The sequence below is a fragment of the Bos javanicus genome, chromosome 10 (genome assembly GCF_032452875.1).
Source record: "Bos javanicus breed banteng chromosome 10, ARS-OSU_banteng_1.0, whole genome shotgun sequence".
NCBI classification, from domain to species: domain Eukaryota; kingdom Metazoa; phylum Chordata; class Mammalia; order Artiodactyla; family Bovidae; genus Bos; species Bos javanicus.
The window spans coordinates 21,456,093-21,472,932 of record NC_083877.1 but is presented as its reverse complement, the minus strand read 5'-3'; the positions used below and the strand labels follow the sequence as shown (position 1 = coordinate 21,472,932).

General features: G+C 46.0%; 2 protein-coding genes and 1 long non-coding RNA gene across 5 annotated transcripts; 2 read left to right on the top strand and 1 right to left on the bottom strand.

Moving 5' to 3' along the window:
* The first annotated feature begins 797 nt into the window (after positions 1 to 797).
* On the top strand, positions 798 to 9,823 carry BCL2L2 (BCL2 like 2). Of its 2 annotated transcripts, none has more exons than XM_061430428.1 (2): positions 798 to 1,229; positions 9,719 to 9,823. In XM_061430428.1, the coding sequence occupies exons 1-2, from the start codon at positions 798 to 800 to the stop codon at positions 9,809 to 9,811; spliced, it is 525 nt and encodes a 174-aa protein (XP_061286412.1). In that variant the 3' UTR covers positions 9,812 to 9,823. The 2 variants fall into 2 exon arrangements, with proteins under 2 accessions (XP_061286412.1, XP_061286411.1); XM_061430427.1 differs by lacking the exon at positions 9,719 to 9,823 and adding an exon at positions 1,824 to 4,743.
* On the bottom strand, positions 9,063 to 11,176 carry LOC133255820 (uncharacterized). The gene is made up of 2 exons (XR_009739052.1): positions 11,090 to 11,176; positions 9,063 to 9,820 (listed from the first exon to the last, which is right to left on the bottom strand). It is a non-coding gene; the product is annotated as an uncharacterized LOC133255820 (long non-coding RNA).
* A 255-nt stretch (positions 11,177 to 11,431) lies between these two features.
* PABPN1 (poly(A) binding protein nuclear 1) lies at positions 11,432 to 15,546 on the top strand. Of its 2 annotated transcripts, none has more exons than XM_061430422.1 (7): positions 11,432 to 11,877; positions 12,241 to 12,355; positions 13,055 to 13,122; positions 13,596 to 13,702; positions 14,170 to 14,257; positions 14,340 to 14,491; positions 15,416 to 15,546. In XM_061430422.1, the coding sequence occupies exons 1-7, from the start codon at positions 11,527 to 11,529 to the stop codon at positions 15,453 to 15,455; spliced, it is 921 nt and encodes a 306-aa protein (XP_061286406.1). In that variant the 5' UTR covers positions 11,432 to 11,526; the 3' UTR covers positions 15,456 to 15,546. The 2 variants fall into 2 exon arrangements, with proteins under 2 accessions (XP_061286406.1, XP_061286407.1); XM_061430423.1 differs by lacking the exon at positions 11,432 to 11,877 and adding an exon at positions 11,986 to 12,091.
* The last annotated feature ends 1,294 nt before the right edge of the window (positions 15,547 to 16,840 follow it).

Below are 16,840 nucleotides of genomic sequence, written 5' to 3'. Positions count from 1 at the left end.
GGGCCTCTGGGCTGCACTGAGGGGAGCCGGGAGCAGAGATGGTGTCGGCAGGAAGCCCTTGGCCCTGGGTTTCCCGGGAGGACAGTCATTAAACATGGATTCGGCCACACAGCTGGTAGAGCGTTGGGGGCAGGGGCCTGGTCCCGGGAGCTGCGACCCCAGCCCTTCTCAGCCCAGACCCTGATTCCTAGTCTTCCCCACCTAGCTCTGATCTCCCCTCCCCTTCCCAGGGCTCCAGGCTGGGCAGGAGGATGAAAGGCCCCAGCTGGGGGCTCCTTGCCACCAGTGCTGGGTCCTAAGAGCTGCCATCCAGGCTGGGTGAGTGTCCCCTTCCTTCTCTGTCCCAGGCAATCCTTTGGTTCTCCTCCTTTCCCTTCGGCCCCTGTCTCCTCCCCCATCTTGTGTCTCTGCCAGCATCTTTGCATCTTGCCCCTGGGGAGGCCCCAAGCCCCTTCCTCTAGCCAAAAAGGTGTGTACTGGAGGGGGAGGGGTTGTAGGGGTGTCATAGAGCTGCTGTTGTCTTGTTATGGAAAGAATCTAAAGTATTTTAGATGAAATTTACTTGTTTTATATTGAATTTGGCATATTACGAATTTAAGGGCCAGCCCCTCTGGCCGTGGGGCCCCTCGCCATGGGTTAATTTCCTTGCTCTTAACCCTCCCGGCCCAGAGGTCTCTGAGATTTCCCCTCACCTCCCTGCCTGTCTCATGGGCTGGCCAAACCTGAAATACCTCCTTCTAGGCCTCTGACCCTATATTCATGCCAGTCTTTTATGTTTGACTCCAACAGCCGCCCGGATGGCGACCCCAGCCTCGGCCCCAGACACACGGGCTCTAGTGGCAGACTTTGTGGGCTATAAGCTGAGGCAGAAGGGGTATGTTTGTGGAGCTGGCCCCGGGGAGGGCCCAGCAGCTGACCCGCTACACCAAGCCATGCGGGCAGCTGGAGATGAGTTCGAGACCCGCTTCCGGCGCACCTTCTCCGATCTGGCAGCTCAGCTGCATGTGACCCCGGGCTCGGCCCAGCAACGCTTCACCCAGGTCTCTGATGAACTCTTCCAAGGGGGCCCCAACTGGGGCCGCCTTGTGGCCTTCTTTGTCTTTGGAGCCGCGTTGTGTGCTGAGAGTGTCAACAAGGAGATGGAGCCACTTGTGGGACAAGTGCAGGAGTGGATGGTGGCCTACCTGGAGACGAGGCTGGCTGACTGGATCCACAGCAGTGGGGGCTGGGTAAGAACCTTCCTGATTGCTGCTCTGCACATCCCTCTGAAAAGTTGGTTTCCAGGGGGAAGACGGGGGGCTCTGGCTGGAGCTGGGGGGCAGCTGTGCTGGGAATGAGGCATGGGGGCCAAGTCTGCCTGTTTGGGTGGAATCAGGTGCCCTCACTATGGGCATCTCTGAACCCTGCACTCCAGGGCTGCCATGCATTCATCATTTGGTGGGCTCATGATCCAAAGCAGAGGACAGAACACACAGTAGCCAGGTAGTGCCTGCACAGAAATGGCATCCAACCATCACAAATTTTTTACGTCTGAGTACATGGCATGGGCAGGGTCGGGGATCAGGGATGGGTGGGCCAGACAAGCCTTGACAAAGGATGCCAGTTCTGAGCAGAATTTTTGGCCAGGGAAATTTCAGATGGGATTCACCTGAGGTAGAGAAGGGCAAATGAGCCAGGTGCTCATGGGGGATCCAAGGGGCTGGGGGTGGGGTGGTGCTTGCAGTGGACGGAACTGGAGCTCTTCCTCTCGTCTTTTCTCCACTTTTCCCCCTCCTGATCTCCCTTTCTCCTTCTTTCTCTCCTGCTTCCCTTCTCTCCCACAGGCGGAGTTCACAGCTCTATACGGGGACGGGGCCCTGGAGGAGGCGCGGCGTCTGCGGGAGGGGAACTGGGCTTCAGTGAGGACAGTGCTGACGGGGGCTGTGGCACTGGGGGCCCTGGTAACTGTAGGGGCCTTTTTTGCTAGCAAGTGAGAAAGTCCAGGGCCAGGTGGGGTGAGGTGTGGCTGGGGGGCAGGAGAGCAGGAGCAGAGTGGAGGAATGCCCTTGGAAGAAGTGGGGAAAAGAATGGGCATGGAACGGGAATTGGAAGGGGAAAGGTGGCGTGTGAGGGAGCTGAGTGTGCCAGGCAGGCCGTTGAAAGAGTGAGCTGGAGACATTGTGGAATGTATTTGGAAAGTCAGGAGATGGAGTCATTCCAGGGCTTGGGGGAGGTGGGAAGGATCATGCCTGTAGGTATAGGCACAGGAAACTCTGCCTGGAGCTTGATTTGCTGCCTTGAGGGAGGTGGACTTGCAGAGGGGGTTGGCATCTCCATTCAATAAGTGGGATTTGGGGTAAATACAGAAGGCACATCCCTTTGGAACGGGAGCTCGGGGTTCTCAGGGGCTAGGAAGAAGTGCTGTGACTGAGGGCTGCTGAGACATGAGGGTGCATGCTGGGCTGCTTGTCTAATCTGGTGGCGGTGAGATTCCTTGAAGAGAAAACATTCACTCCCTCTTGCAGTGGTGAGAACAAGGGTAGCTCTCTGTCCCTCCTCCCAACCTTCCCCTCCCTCTCCCCCTTGTTTTGCTGCCTCAAGGCTGAGGGAGAAACACTGTATCCAGGCTGAGGGCTCTGGCCGCTTTTTTGCAGAAAGTTGTCAGCAGGGCTTTGGAGAGAAGAGCAGTTCTATAGCTGACCTTGTTCCTTCATCATCCCCCTTCCTTGTGCATCAACACACTTGCTGCTGCCTCCTGGGCTCTGACAGAAAGGCAGGGCTGTGGAGCCTGCGGTGGGTGGGGGCTTTGGGAGCTGGAGCTGCCCCTGCCCTCCTCTCCCACTGGGGCGCCTTGGTGCCTAAAGGGTTCCCTATATCTCTGGGACCTTCTGTATCCAAACTTAAACTCTAAATTGGGGCTTTTAACTAATTTTCCCTTTGAGTGTGTGGATGTAAATGCAGACCTGGAATACAGTCTGGTCCTGCACTGTGTCTCGGAACGACTGTGGATGCCTTGAGAGGAACATTCCAGCTCTGAACACCATGCGTGTGAGGGTGACGTGTAAACTCTGTGGCTGGCCTGGTCCATGTGGTGGGCAGTGGTGCTGCTTCATTAAAGGCCAGGTGTCTGGGTTCCAGAGTACCTGCCATGACCTAGAAGCATTGCTATCTTCTTGGAAGCCACACTGTTTGCATGGGTGTTACTTGTCTGTACCTCAGAGTCTGAGGACGTTAACTTCAGAGCGCACAGTCATCTAGAACAGATTCAGATGACGGCTTTTTCTTTTGAGAAAGACATGGTTGAGTTCACTCCAGATGCATGTCCTGAGCCAGATCTCACTGCTGCACTTTCCAAGGTGCTAAAATTGCTGCTTTCCAATGCTGACTTCTTCTGACACAGTGCTCTAGAACCCTGCCCTTGATCCTGAGCACTGACCTGCTTAGCTAGACCATGGTTGACTCTTGGAGATTTTCAGTGGTCCTAGAATGTGGCGACACAGTTGTACTCACGAAAACGTGGGACCAAAATTGGCCTCAGGTGTTTAGCTCAGACTTTTGCTTTTGAGGAGGGCTGCACTTTTTAATGATATTTATAGGGGAGGTGGTGGACTGCATGGGCCACTTGGTCTGTTGTGAGTATGCTGGTACCAGGCACTCAGAGCTGGTCTGTGGCAGGCAGTTTTGGGGTGTGTGTTGGGGGGTCTCTGACTTGCTCAGGTCAAACTAGGCCATTGGTTTTCCACCTGCTTGGCAGGACCCTGAAGTTTCCTAGGGGTTGCCTCAGGAGTCCTTGGGGGAGACGAAGCTGGGTTGCTGAGCAGGCTAGGCGACTTGCCCTCAAACAGAACAGCTCCCCTGTAGCTGTCTTACATATCGGGGTTCAGGGTAAGATTTTATTTGCATTAAGGGGTTTGCTGCTGAAAAAAGAAGAAAGTTGGAAAACCACTGACTAGACCATCCAAATTGGAGCCTGTGCTCCCCCAGGTTTGGGGCAGACTTCCCCCGCCCCCTACCACAGAACGTCTCGCCCTCGTAGTTTTCCTGGAGCCTGTAGCAAACAGGGGAGGCAGGGACCATGGTCAGTTACCAAAAAGCCCTGCTCGGAGGCCTTCACACCTGGGTGGAAGGAGAGGCTGTTTTCTGAAAGGGAAAAGGGCGTGGGCTGGATTTCCAGAGGTATAGCTTGGATGGGACCACAGAGGGCAGTTTTGACATGTCCTGCCCTTCTTAGCCTGAGAGGGAATGGAAACCCCAGAGACTCTTCTGTCAGGGAAAACTAGAGACTCTCTTTTAGAGCCATATAGTTCCTTGGGATTAGCTCTTGGCCAAGATGGCTGAGTATGGCTCCCAATTTTTAAATCCATTTCATTTTTTAAAAAATAAGGGAAATAAATCTTATTGCCATTTTTCAGAGATTAACTAGGTGGAGAGGGTGTTTCTTGCTCTCCAGAGCCCAAAGGGACAAATATGGACTTTGCTTAGGCCAAGGAAGGAGCAGAAGTAGGGCAGCTAGGTCCTGCACTTATTAACCCCACTCCCCACTTATCCTGGGGCATACACTATTTTACTTTTTTAAAATCATAAAGCGGCGGGAGAACAGATTTGGTTAGTTTAGAAGAGAAGAAAAGCTCTATAAATATAAATATATATTCCTGTATTTTTATTTAATAATTTATAAATACCAAGTTCATTTGACTTTTATTTTTGTGTAATATGTAATGGTCGTATTAAAAAAATAAATAAAGCCCAGAAGTTTAATGAGAAGGACTGAGCAGGGTTTGTGACTTCTATACTATATAGCCTGCGGTCAGGACATTTCTTGATCTAATCATTTCATCATGACCTTGTTAAGGCCAAGAATTAGATTAATAGGGATTTGGGAAAATATTGAGATAAAAAATTAAAAAAAAAAAAAAGGAAGAAATTCCCTGGCAGTCCAGTGGTTAGTACTCCATACTTTCACTGCCTAAGTGCCTGAATTTGATCCCAGGACAGGAAACTCAGATCCTGAAAGCAGGGCCAAAAGAAAATCAGAGTTGTTCCTCCACCCCATCTCGGCCAAATGCCAAAGCCAAGAACTGCATCTGTGCCAACCCAAGCCTTGAGAGGGCGTGTGTATATGGTGCTTTGGGATAGCCACAACAAAACCCAAAACGAAACAAAGAAAACCTATCAAAAATCTTTATGATGGAATCAAGTCCCCAGTTGTGGTTTAGCCCCTGATCAGAAGTGTGTGATGATGAACATTTCTCAATATCCTGCTACCTCTTCAGACTTAAGTCTGGCAAAAATGGAGCCCTTGTTTACTTTCCTGGTCCCCTTAGATATTTGGTTTCAGCCGTTTTAATGTGAACTGCTAAACTGGATGGGATCTATAGAATTGTTTAGCCTATCCCTCTGTACTTCTAGTCTAGGACCATATCAAAGTCATATCTAACAAGAATACTATCTTAATTTGAAATTACAAGTGGGAGTTTCTAGTCTTTCTATAATCCAATGCAATAACATGGTATTTGGTTTATGTGTTAAATTGCAGTGAGAAATACACTGCTTAGAGGAATGCACTGTTGCATTTCTATTCTCTCTATATAGAAAAATGTACAGGACAAGCCATTAAAATCAGAGAGTGGCTTAGTGAGCATGGCTTTTGGGAAAAGGGAATTAGATGGTCTTAACAGTTCCTATCACCAGGCTATATTAGCTAGTGTATTTATTCCTACTGTGGTTTGATTGGTTTATAATTTGCCTAATTCCAAAAAGCATTTGTAATATTTTACTATAATACAAAAGACAAAACAATAGGAAAATACAGTTTTTTGAAGTAAGGGTAAAGGGAAAATTGAAATATTATAATAAAATGACAGCAAAAGGAAAATTAACACAGAAAAGCATTCTATAAGCAGTATTGCCAAATACTAAAGGTAGGCTATGAATTCAACTCTGAGCTTCTTGGCAGCTAAGGTAAATGGGTGAACAATGAGATTCACATCCCTTTTAGAATTTATAAAACTTTTCAGTTCCTCAAGGTAGCAAAAAGTTTTGTGGCTCTTCTGAGAAGACACTGAGTGCCATTAGTGGACATCACCATCTAGAATGCCTAATAGCAGTACGATGCTGAGTTTTAAACTCCCGTTGCCTGCAGAAACACCAGAGGGGGATTCAGTAGGTCCTGAGCTTGTTCTATCAGAATCACCACAGTTTAGCCCAAATATGCTCTGATGCCATAGTTTAAAATAGGGCTCCATTTTAGACTATCTAGATGGACAGATGGATGGTTTATTCTTCACACAGTTCTCTGTGAATGTTATTTCTCCAAATGCCACTTCTGATGAAAATTGGGCAACATCTAGTTATACTTTCTAACAAATGGATGGATTATAGATATTCTGTTTTTAGTTGAGAGCAGATCCTTTGAAAACTTTAAAAGCTGTCTTAAATGTGGTTACAGGTGAGATGTAAATAAAATAACAATATTTAAAAAATCAACCAAAACAGATAATATAATGGAATATGATATAGTTTTTTATTAATCCATTCATTCAGCAAACACTCAAGCATCCTGTGTGTGCCGAGGACAGTTTTAGGCACCGAGCTAGAGAAGTGAACAAACTGGCACAAATTTCTGCCTTCATGTTACTTGTATTCTAGTAATGGAAACATATAAAGCTAAATAACTATCTACCTACATAAATAAATAAATTTCACAGCATTAACTAACATAACATTTCATGTTAGGGGCAAATGCTATGGAGAAAAAATAATTCATTAGGGTAGGATTGGGAAGGTGTATGTATAGGTTTCAATGATAAATAGAGTGATCAGCAAAGTCCTAATTTCTAAGGTAACTTCTGAATAAAGTCATGAAAAATGAAATTGGAAAAATATTTTTATTGACATGGAAGAATATTTCTGTATCTTATTAGGTAAAAAAGAAAATAGAGTAGAAAACAATATATACAGTATGATCCCATTTTGCTAAAAAAATATGTATACACACACATACATATATATACCTCTATATCTATTTGTGTATTGAAAGTTTGAGGAAGGGCATATGCCAAAATATTAGTGATTATCTCTGGATGGTGGATTTTATGGGTAATTTTATTTTTTTTGCTATCAGTATTTTTGGAAATTTTGATAAGGAACACATTTCATAAGGTACAGCATATTAAAACAAGGTTTTCAGGGCACAAAGTTTTCCAAAAGTTAACCTAGCAGAATGGAGATTAAGCAGCCCAACAGAGGCTCCTTCTCACTAATGGCAACCCCACTTCCCCTCAAGGTTGGACCTAGGGAGTTAAGGTAGGCCAGGGCAGACTCTGCATTAGAAAATAATTGGAATGGACTCAAAACAGAGGTAAGTAAATGATCAAGGCTCCAAGGTTCTGTGTCAACACTGTCCAATAGAAACAGAATGCAAGCCACATAGGTATTTTACATTTTTTAGTAGCCTCATTAAAAAAAGCTAAAAGAAACAGGTAAAACTAATTTTAATAGTATTTTTTACACCCAGTATATAAAGACTACTATAATTTTAATCTGTAATTAATGTTGAACAGTTATTAAGTCATTTTAGTCACTTTTTCATCCTGAGTCTTTGAAATTCAGTGTATATCTGACAGTTGCAGTACATCTCAATTCAGACCATTTCACATTTTAAGTGCTCAGAGTAACCATGTGTGACTGGTGGCTACCATATTAAACAATGTACTTATAGATTAGAGGGAATTATTGCAGCAGTCAAGGTAGAATTTTCAAAGCAGGAGTTAAAAATAGGGATGAAACTACATTAGGAACCTAAGTATTTATATGTTTAGTGAGAAAACTTTTCCCTTCTGGACAGAACTGGACATGCCCTCATCCATTTTTACGGATTTAATTCTCCTTTTCTCAACTAGACTGACCATTCACTTTCCTTAACGCATTTTTCCTCCTAGGGCACAACATCACTGAGTTATAGTTCTGAAACTCCATGGCCTTCTGTTTACAGGTTATTACTGAAGGAAAGGGGGCTTCTCTAGTAGCTCAGGAGGTAAAGAATCTCCTGCAATCAAACCAGGAGACCCTGGTTCGATCCCTGGGTCAGGCAGATCCCCTGGAGAAGGGAATGGCAACCCACTCCAATATTCTTGCCTAGAGAATTCCATGGACAGACCATGGGGCCGCAAAGAGTAGGACAGGATTGAGCCACTAACACTTTCACTTCCACTGAAGGAAAAGTATATTTATAATGGGTGAACCTTGTATCATTACATACCAATTTTTTAAAAATTCATTCACAGAGGAAAACATCTCTTTGATGTTCTCTATGCATCAACAAATGCAGGATATAAGATTATTACATGTAAAGCAATTATCCTCCAATTAAATATATATTAAAAAGATTATTACAGAAGATCATCCATTCAGTTAGCACCTATTGAGCACAGTGGTAGCCAGTGGCAATGCAAAGATAATTAAGAAGGTGCCCCTGTCTTCTACCGTTTACAGCCTAATAGGAAAGTATCTTACAAATCACCATTCAAATATCTTTTAAAAATGTGTTTGTAAAAGTAAATGTTTATTGAGTAAGTTGGGAAGTTGGAGTGTTTTTTAAATTTTAAATAAAAATACTACTTGATAATTATGGAAAAATCATAGAACATGGGAAATTATAAAGAAGATCAATCATAATCCTACTATCCAGAGAGGATCACTGTTAACATTTTGGTATATTTCTTTTCTGTTGTCTCTGCTTATATTTTGTGATCATACTGTATACATAATTTTGTATACTGCCGTTCTGCTTACCATTATATTGCGAGCATTTTCCTTGTCATTACACGTTTTGAAGACATAATGACTTTATAAAATTACAATATATGCTTGTATAATAATTTTCCTGAAAAATGCCCACTTGGACAATCAAGTTTATATTTTTTTTCACTTTGATGAACATCATTATTCTCAAATTTTTATCTAGGTTTTAGATTATTTCTTTAGAACAGATTAGAAGAAACACAATTACTGGGTTAAAAATTTCAGTATTTTAAAAATATGTTGCATATTGCCATAGAAAGATTGTCTTGGTTCTTATTCATTTTTCCCCTCAATGCCCAAGTTGTTATGTTTTTTTTTTTAAACCAGGTATACATAGCTTTAATCACATTTTATATACAATTTTACATTCTGCTTTCTGGCCTAACAAAAATTTTTGCAAGTTATCACAGTGTAAACCTTTTTTTAAAAAACCAGTGCATAATCTTATGATGTAATTATAGGTTGCCTAAACATTTGTTTATTGTTGGAATTTAAGTCTTTTTCCAACTTCAGCATCGTACGTAATGTTCTCTTTGTATATTAAAACAGACCTTATAGCAATTTTGATCTGAGCTTTTAAATCTGGTTTTGAATTCCCTGCTCACTTCTGATTAGTTCTGTGACTTGGACAAATTACTTCATTCTTTTCTCATCCCTAAAAAAGATTATGGTTTTGTGATTCCTTACTTCATAATGTTGTTTTGAGAATCCAATGAGATAACATAATAAGGAGTCTAGGATGGTGCCTGTTACAAAATCAAGTGCTTAACAAAATTGGATTTAAAGGCATTATTTTAAAAATCCCATTTCCCTTAATTGGCTTTCTTAAACTAGGTACCAATGAACATCCAAGTCTTGACTTAGTTAAAATCAGTAGAAAAGATTTTTCTTCCAGCCAACTCAGTTTTTTAGAGCTTGTCTTTGGTGCTAAACTTAGTTCTCCCAGACCAGTGAAGCTGAGATGGTTCATGAAGTATTTTTCGGTGAAATTTTAAGCAACTGTGACTGCTCCAAGTTCTCCTGTTCCTGAGGTAAGGATCTGTGTGGGGGGAAAAAAAATTGAGGGTGAGGGGAAGAGTGGGGTATACTGTGAAGCTCTGACTTTTTGGTTTGCTAACAGGAATCTCCTCTTATCCAAAACCCCCTACCAAGCTATGCATATCCTTCCAGGTTGTTTCAGTAACTATTTGGTTAGGCTCAGGTGAATCTGGCTTTCAAACTGTAGCTTGGTCTGGCTATAACTATCCCTCTTGCCAACTTAGCACCGCCATTCCTTCCTTTTTAATAAATGTAGAGGAGCACCACTAAACTATGGCAACCCTGTCTTGCAGGGCTAGATTTCATTGGTATCTCAGAGTGCAATGGTGTGGTGGGATTCCTCTGGGGTCTGAACCAGGGTCTGAAATCTCGGAAAGCGTGGTAGATGAAAGGTGACACCCAGCTCCCGTCAATGTATCTTCTGGTCAACAAACATTTATCTGGACACTTACTATGTGCTAGGCATATTGCCCTAAGGTGGAGATGCAAATATAATTAGAGACCAGCCTTTCATCTCCAAGCTCTCACAAGCACTAGCTAGGAAAGGCTGCACAAAATGATTAACTGTTCAGAGGAGGTAGGCCCGCTTGTGATGGCAGAGGAGGGAGGGTAGTGAAAGGCTTCGCAGGGGAGGTGATGATGAGGCTTGCTCTGGTTGAAGAGGGACTGCATATGCAGAGGCACAGACCTGGGTACAGATACACCCACTGGAATGAGAAGCGTGGAAATAACATTCACGAAGTAGCCTGGTCTGGAGTTCTCTAAGATCTAGCTAAGGAGTTTTGAGATTTTATCTGGTGTGAACCGGGGTCATGACCCATTGGAAGCTGATCCATTAAGGGGCTGTAAATAAGAGAAGAACAGGCTGAAACTGGGGCATGAACAGAATGCTTGGAAAGTATGCCTGTGCACAAAGACAGCACATAGAGGACTCATGACTGGTACTGGAGTGAGGATTACTCCCTGCTTTCTGGTTTGGGGAGACCTGACGGATGGTGGATAGATAGTGGTGCCAATAACCTAGGTAGGAAAGGTAAACTCCGTTCTGGACAGCGCCGTTCAGAACCCTCTGCTGCAACAGCCCATCTACTGGTGCATTCCTGATAAAAGACCGGTTTCCAGAAATCGCCGCAGTTTCCGGCCTCTACCTTCCAAGAGCTCACTAGCTGGCAACCAGCAGCATCAAGATGGCGACCTCCTAAAGACTAGTCATGTGACCTCGGGTTTCCCTCGATGGGAGCCCAGCAGTCCGTTCGGGGGCAAGGTTCACCTGTCGCGAAATGGGTGTCAGCTCTTCGAATCTCGCGAGCCAATTGGCATCTGAGACTGGGCCACTTCGGCGAGGCGATCGGAAGACTGTTTCTTTGCCGTCGCCTTGCCAGCGGCCAATCACCGAGCGTTATACTTCGCAGATCCGCCCTTAGGCGGGGGAGAAGCAGTAACGTCGTCACAGCTTGGCGTTATTGTTACCTAAGGACTTGAGAGGAGGTGGGACGTGTGTTGATTGACAGACCGACTTCCCCTACCGGGATTTGAGAATTTGGCGCAATTCCCCGCCTTAGAGGTGGGGTCTTATTTGATTGCCAAGTAATATCCCCCAATGGAGCCCTAGCTCATGGTGACGGGCAGGCTGCTTGACTAATGAATCCTCGGCGAAGCCGGCGCAGCTCTCCAATCGCTGGGCGGCGGGCCCCAGTCTGAGCGGCGATGGCGGCGGCGGCGGCGGCGGCAGCAGCAGCGGGGGCTGCGGGCGGTCGGGGCTCCGGGCCGGGGCGGCGGCGCCATCTTGTGCCCGGGGCCGGTGGGGAGGCCGGGGAGGGGGCCCCGGGGGGCGCAGGGGACTACGGGAACGGCTTGGAGTCTGAGGAACTGGAGCCTGAGGAGCTGCTGCTGGAGCCCGAGCCGGAGCCCGAGCCCGAAGAGGAGCCGCCCCGGCCCCGCGCCCCCCCGGGAGCTCCGGGCCCTGGGCCTGGCTCGGGAGCCCCCGGCAATCAGGAGGAGGAGGAGGAGTCGGGACTGGTCGAGGGTGACCCGGGGGACGGCGCCATTGAGGACCCGGTGAGGGAAAGAGGGCGAGCGAGGAGGCCGGCGACCGGCCGGGTCACGGGAGGCACAGAGCTCGGGCGAGCGGGAGGCGGGAGGCGGGAGGGGGGTGGGGGTGGGCGGGGAATAACGTGGCTGGGGCCGGGCCGGGGACGCAGCCTCGACCGCCAGAAGGGGCCCAGCCGGGTTGACTTCGGCGTCATGGGTGCCTAGTGTTGTACTAAAAAAGGTAGCTTTCTTTTCTTTTCTTCACGACCCTCGCGTGGGGCGAAGGAAATGGCCGAGCATGGCTGGGGCCGCGCGCGGATCGAGAGCAGGGCAGAGCCCCTGCGTTGGTTCCTCTTAAGCTCTTCTCCATACCCTCCCCACTCATTGTAGGAGCTGGAAGCGATCAAAGCTCGAGTTAGGGAGATGGAGGAAGAAGCTGAGAAGCTAAAGGAGCTACAGAACGAGGTAGAGAAGCAGATGAATATGAGTCCACCTCCGGGCAATGGTGAGTAACTGGCGGTTGCACGCGGAGCCCAGGTCCTCGGATGGGAAGGGTTATGAGAGTACGGTTTATATGGAATTAGATACTCGGAACCTTGGAGCTGCTTGTCTGAGCAATTACTGGGCAGTTGCCGTGGTTATAGTCCATTGTGCGTTTCTCTGACCTTTGTGAGACAAGGCCTATGTTTTCGTGATGGTAGTCTTGTGCTTCCCTTTGTCCTTGTTACAAATGTGTTGCTCTTTGTTCTTAGTCTTCCTCTACTCTTTGTGGAGGTTGCCAGCTGGTGTTTGACCTTCAAGTCTAATAGTTCTTCGTTCAGTCGGAGACCCTTTAGTTAGGAGTTCTAAGAGAAAATGCCCAGCTGCAGGGGGCTTCTCCTCTAATCTCGAAATGTCCAGTCTCAGCCCACCTAATTTTGTTCATTTTTCAAATCATTTCAACCAAGGGTACAATAGGGACTTGATTTGGGAGCAGGAGGGGATTCATGTACTGTTTTCTTTGAATTTAAGAATGTATTCATCTGTTCCATAACTTGTCAAATATTTAATAAGCACCTACTATGTGCTAGACTTTGCTAGGTAACGGGTACAGCAGGGAACTGAACAGACCAAAATCTTTACCTTTGCTAATGGTGGTGGTAGTGGTGCATATATTGCCCAAGTAGAAAACAAGGGTTATTTTCTGATTATTTTTTCTTCAAAGCTGGCCCAGTGATCATGTCCATTGAGGAGAAGATGGAGGCTGATGCCCGTTCCATCTATGTTGGCAATGTATGTATGAGGGCCTTGATTGGGGTTGGGGGAGCTCTTAGTTTGGGAGATTATTTAATAGGAGTCTTGATGGAAACTTTCCAGGATAGGTGGTGGATTTAAGGAGTGGAGGGAAGGTTAGAATGAGGTGAAGGTTAATGGTGATTAGCAGAGGCTGTGGGGTTGGAAGAAGAAGAGTCCCTTAGAGAACTAGATTTGATGTGCTTTGGTGTATATGGGGGCTTCCCAGGTGGCACTAGTGATAAAGAGTCCTGCTGCCTCAAAAGATGTGGGTTCTATCCCTGGGTTGGGAAAATCCCCTTGAGAAGGAAATGTCAACCCACTCCAGGATTCTTGGCTGGAGATTTTCAGGGACAGAGGAGTCTGTTGTGCTACAGTCCATGGGGTCGGAAAGATGGCTCAGCCCAAAGGCTTGGCAGGGTATCTGTTGAGATGGGAGTTTGCCTATTGCCTGTGAAATGTACCCCCAACAGGTGGACTATGGTGCAACAGCAGAAGAGCTAGAAGCACACTTTCATGGCTGTGGTTCAGTCAACCGCGTAACTATACTCTGTGACAAATTTAGTGGCCATCCGAAAGGGTAAGTGTGGGGAAATTGAGGTCATTTTAATCACAGTTAAAAAGTAGGTAAATCATGCTTTATATTGAGCAGTAAGTTAACTGTATGTTAAAGTAAGTAGTCTTCATCTTTTTAAGATACAGCGTTAATGTTATGTATCAGGGATTATACTAAAAATTGCTTTCAGAGGCCCAAGAGGTAACAAAGATGAGGGCTGGGTGTGGGTGGGGGTCATGAACTAGAATGGAGGGGCGGCTTCTGCTTGGCTTTACCTTGTTCCGCCCTCTGGACATCCAGGGCCCTTTGTATCCTATTTTATAATTTTCCAGGAGTAGGTGCAAATTTTGATTAAAGAATTCCATTAAGAATTGTTTTGGACAAGTAGTTAAAAATGTGAACACATTGTGCTCAAAGCATGCCTGCAAACTGGATTTTATCTATGAGCTACTGTTTTTGACCTCAGATAAAGTGACAGTTACTCTTTTCAGGTTTGCGTATATAGAGTTCTCAGACAAAGAGTCAGTGAGGACTTCCCTGGCCTTAGATGAATCCTTATTTAGAGGAAGACAGATCAAGGTAAGCCCCATCCCATCGTTCTGGTTGTCAGTAAACGCCCCGGGTTTACTCTAAGGCTTTCTGTCGCGCTTGTCACTCTCAGGTGATCCCTAAACGAACCAACAGACCAGGCATCAGCACAACAGACCGAGGCTTCCCACGAGCCCGATACCGTGCCCGAACCACCAACTACAACAGTTCCCGCTCTCGATTCTACAGTGGTTTTAACAGCAGGCCCCGGGGTCGCGTCTACAGGTCAGGATAGATGGGCTGCTCCTCTCCCCCGCCTCCCATGAACCCTTCCTTTTCTCCTCACCTGAGGAACCTCCCTCCTTTACCCTCCCCCTTGGTTCCAGGGACTTGGTCTCCTGCCTGTGCAGGGTGAGGAAGGTAGTTGCAGGCCAGGCGGCCAGTCTCATCTTTTTTCTGGAGCCGGAATTGGTGATAAGGGCTGGATCTCTCCACTCTGTTCTGAGAGATGCTGCTTCTCCCAGCCTTTTTTTTTTTTTTTTTCCATGAAAGTTGATGACAGTGAAAATGTTTACACAGGAGGCCCGGGAAGAACAGGGCCTCAGAGCAGTGAAAGTGCTGCTTGGACCTTTGCTTCCTTTCCCAGAGATAGGGAAGGGTTGAAGAAAGCCAGAGGCTAGTTGATCCTCCTGGAACGCGGTGTGGGAGGATCAGGATAGTTACACTCTTAATAACTAGCCAGGCTTTTGCAAGGTTAACCCGCATGCTGGGCCTGGTGTGGCATCCATGTTGTTACTGCACTTCCATCTTTGTACATTTAAATAGAGGGATTAGGTGGATAGATCTTGGCTTTTCGAAAGATTTGCCTCTCTGCTCCCTGGAGGAATTAGGGAAGATCTGTTGGTGAGAGCCTTGCATTTAAGAGCTATGGAGAACTGAAAACTGGATAAACAAGGAGTCCTTTTTCTTGCCCCTGTGTCTCAGATTATTTTTTTATTGCCACTGTTTGGCGAAGTAATAACAGTTAATTTCCCCTCCCACTTGCCAGGTGTGTCACTGTTTCTGGGATTGTGGGGATCAGTTTTAGGACTTGGCAACTTCTTTCCCCTCTTCCCTTCACAGAAACTGGGGCGAGGGCCCACGGGGGAGGGGCTTGTGCTGAACTCTTTAGTGATCATGTTAACACCTAACTCTCCTTCTTTCTTCCAGGGGCCGGGCTAGAGCGACATCATGGTATTCCCCTTACTAAAAAAAAGTGTGTATTAGGAGGAGAGAGAGGAAAAAAAGAGGAAAGAAGGAAAAAAAAAAAGAATTAAAAAAAAAAAAAAAGAAAAACAGAAGATGACCTTGATGGAAAAAAAAAATATTTTTTAAAAAAAAAGATATACTGTGGAAGGGGGGATAATCCCATAACTAACTGCTGAGGAGGGACCTGCTTTGGGGAGTAGGGGAAGGCCCAGGGAGTGGGGCAGGGGGCTGCTCATTCACTCTGGGGATTCGCCATGGACACGTCTCAATCGCGCAAGCTGCTCCCCTGTTTCCCTGTTTCCCTTTGCCCCCTTGGGGGCTGCTCAAGGGTAGGTGGGCATGGGTGGTAGGAGGGGTTTTTTTACCCAGGGCTCTGGAAGGACACCAAACTGTTCTGCTTGTTACCTTCCCTCCATCTTCCTCACTTTCACAGTCCCCTCCTGCCTGCTCCTGTCCTGCCAGGTCTACCACCCACCCTGCCCCTCTTTTCTGGCTCCCTGCCCCTCCAGATTGCCTGGTGATCTATTTTGTTTCCTTTTGTGTTTCTTTTTCTGTTTTGAGTGTCTTTCTTTGCAGGTTTCTGTAGCCGGAAGATCTCCGTTCCGCTCCCAGCGGCTCCAGTGTAAATTCCCCTTCCCCTTGGGGAATGCACTACCTTGTTTTGGGGGGTTTTGGGGTGTTTTTTGTTTTTCAGTTTTTTTTTGTTTTGTTTTTCTTTGCCTTTTTTTTTCCCTTTTATTTGGAGGGAATGGGAGGAAGTGGGAACAGGGAGGTGGGAGGTGGATTTTGTTTATTTTTTTAGCTCATTTCCAGGGGGTGGGAGTTTTTTTTTTAATATGTGTCATGAATAAAGTTGTTTTTGAAAATAAAAAATGTTTGGCCTTTTGGGTGTATGGATTATTTATCTACCTGTCCTTTCTTAAATCCCAGATGGCTGTTAATTCTCATTTCTGCAAATGCTGGTGGTGTGGAGGGGAAATTGCGACCTAAATTAAGGAGCAGGAGTTAAAATTACAACTAGCAGGAACATTATGTGTTTAGTTTGAGTTTTCTGAAAATCGTGCAGTCTTGTTTGGCATTTGAGAGGTGAATTAACTGAGCCTGGGAATATAAAAGAATGGCTAGTAACATTTATGTACAAATGAATTACCCATACCAGCATTAGATTCTTACATTGGGGTCTGGGTAGCCTTTCTTGGTTTCTCCACCCCAAGGTACCCTCAAAAAATGAAAACTAATGTTTAATGATAACTGCAACGCTTACATTGTCTTCTCTAGCAAATTGTGGCCACTTAATATGTTCAGCTAACTTATTTTGGGTGGTTCCATTAGGACAACTAGTCATTGACTATCCTTTAGTTTAGCTGCTTGGTAATATTAATAACC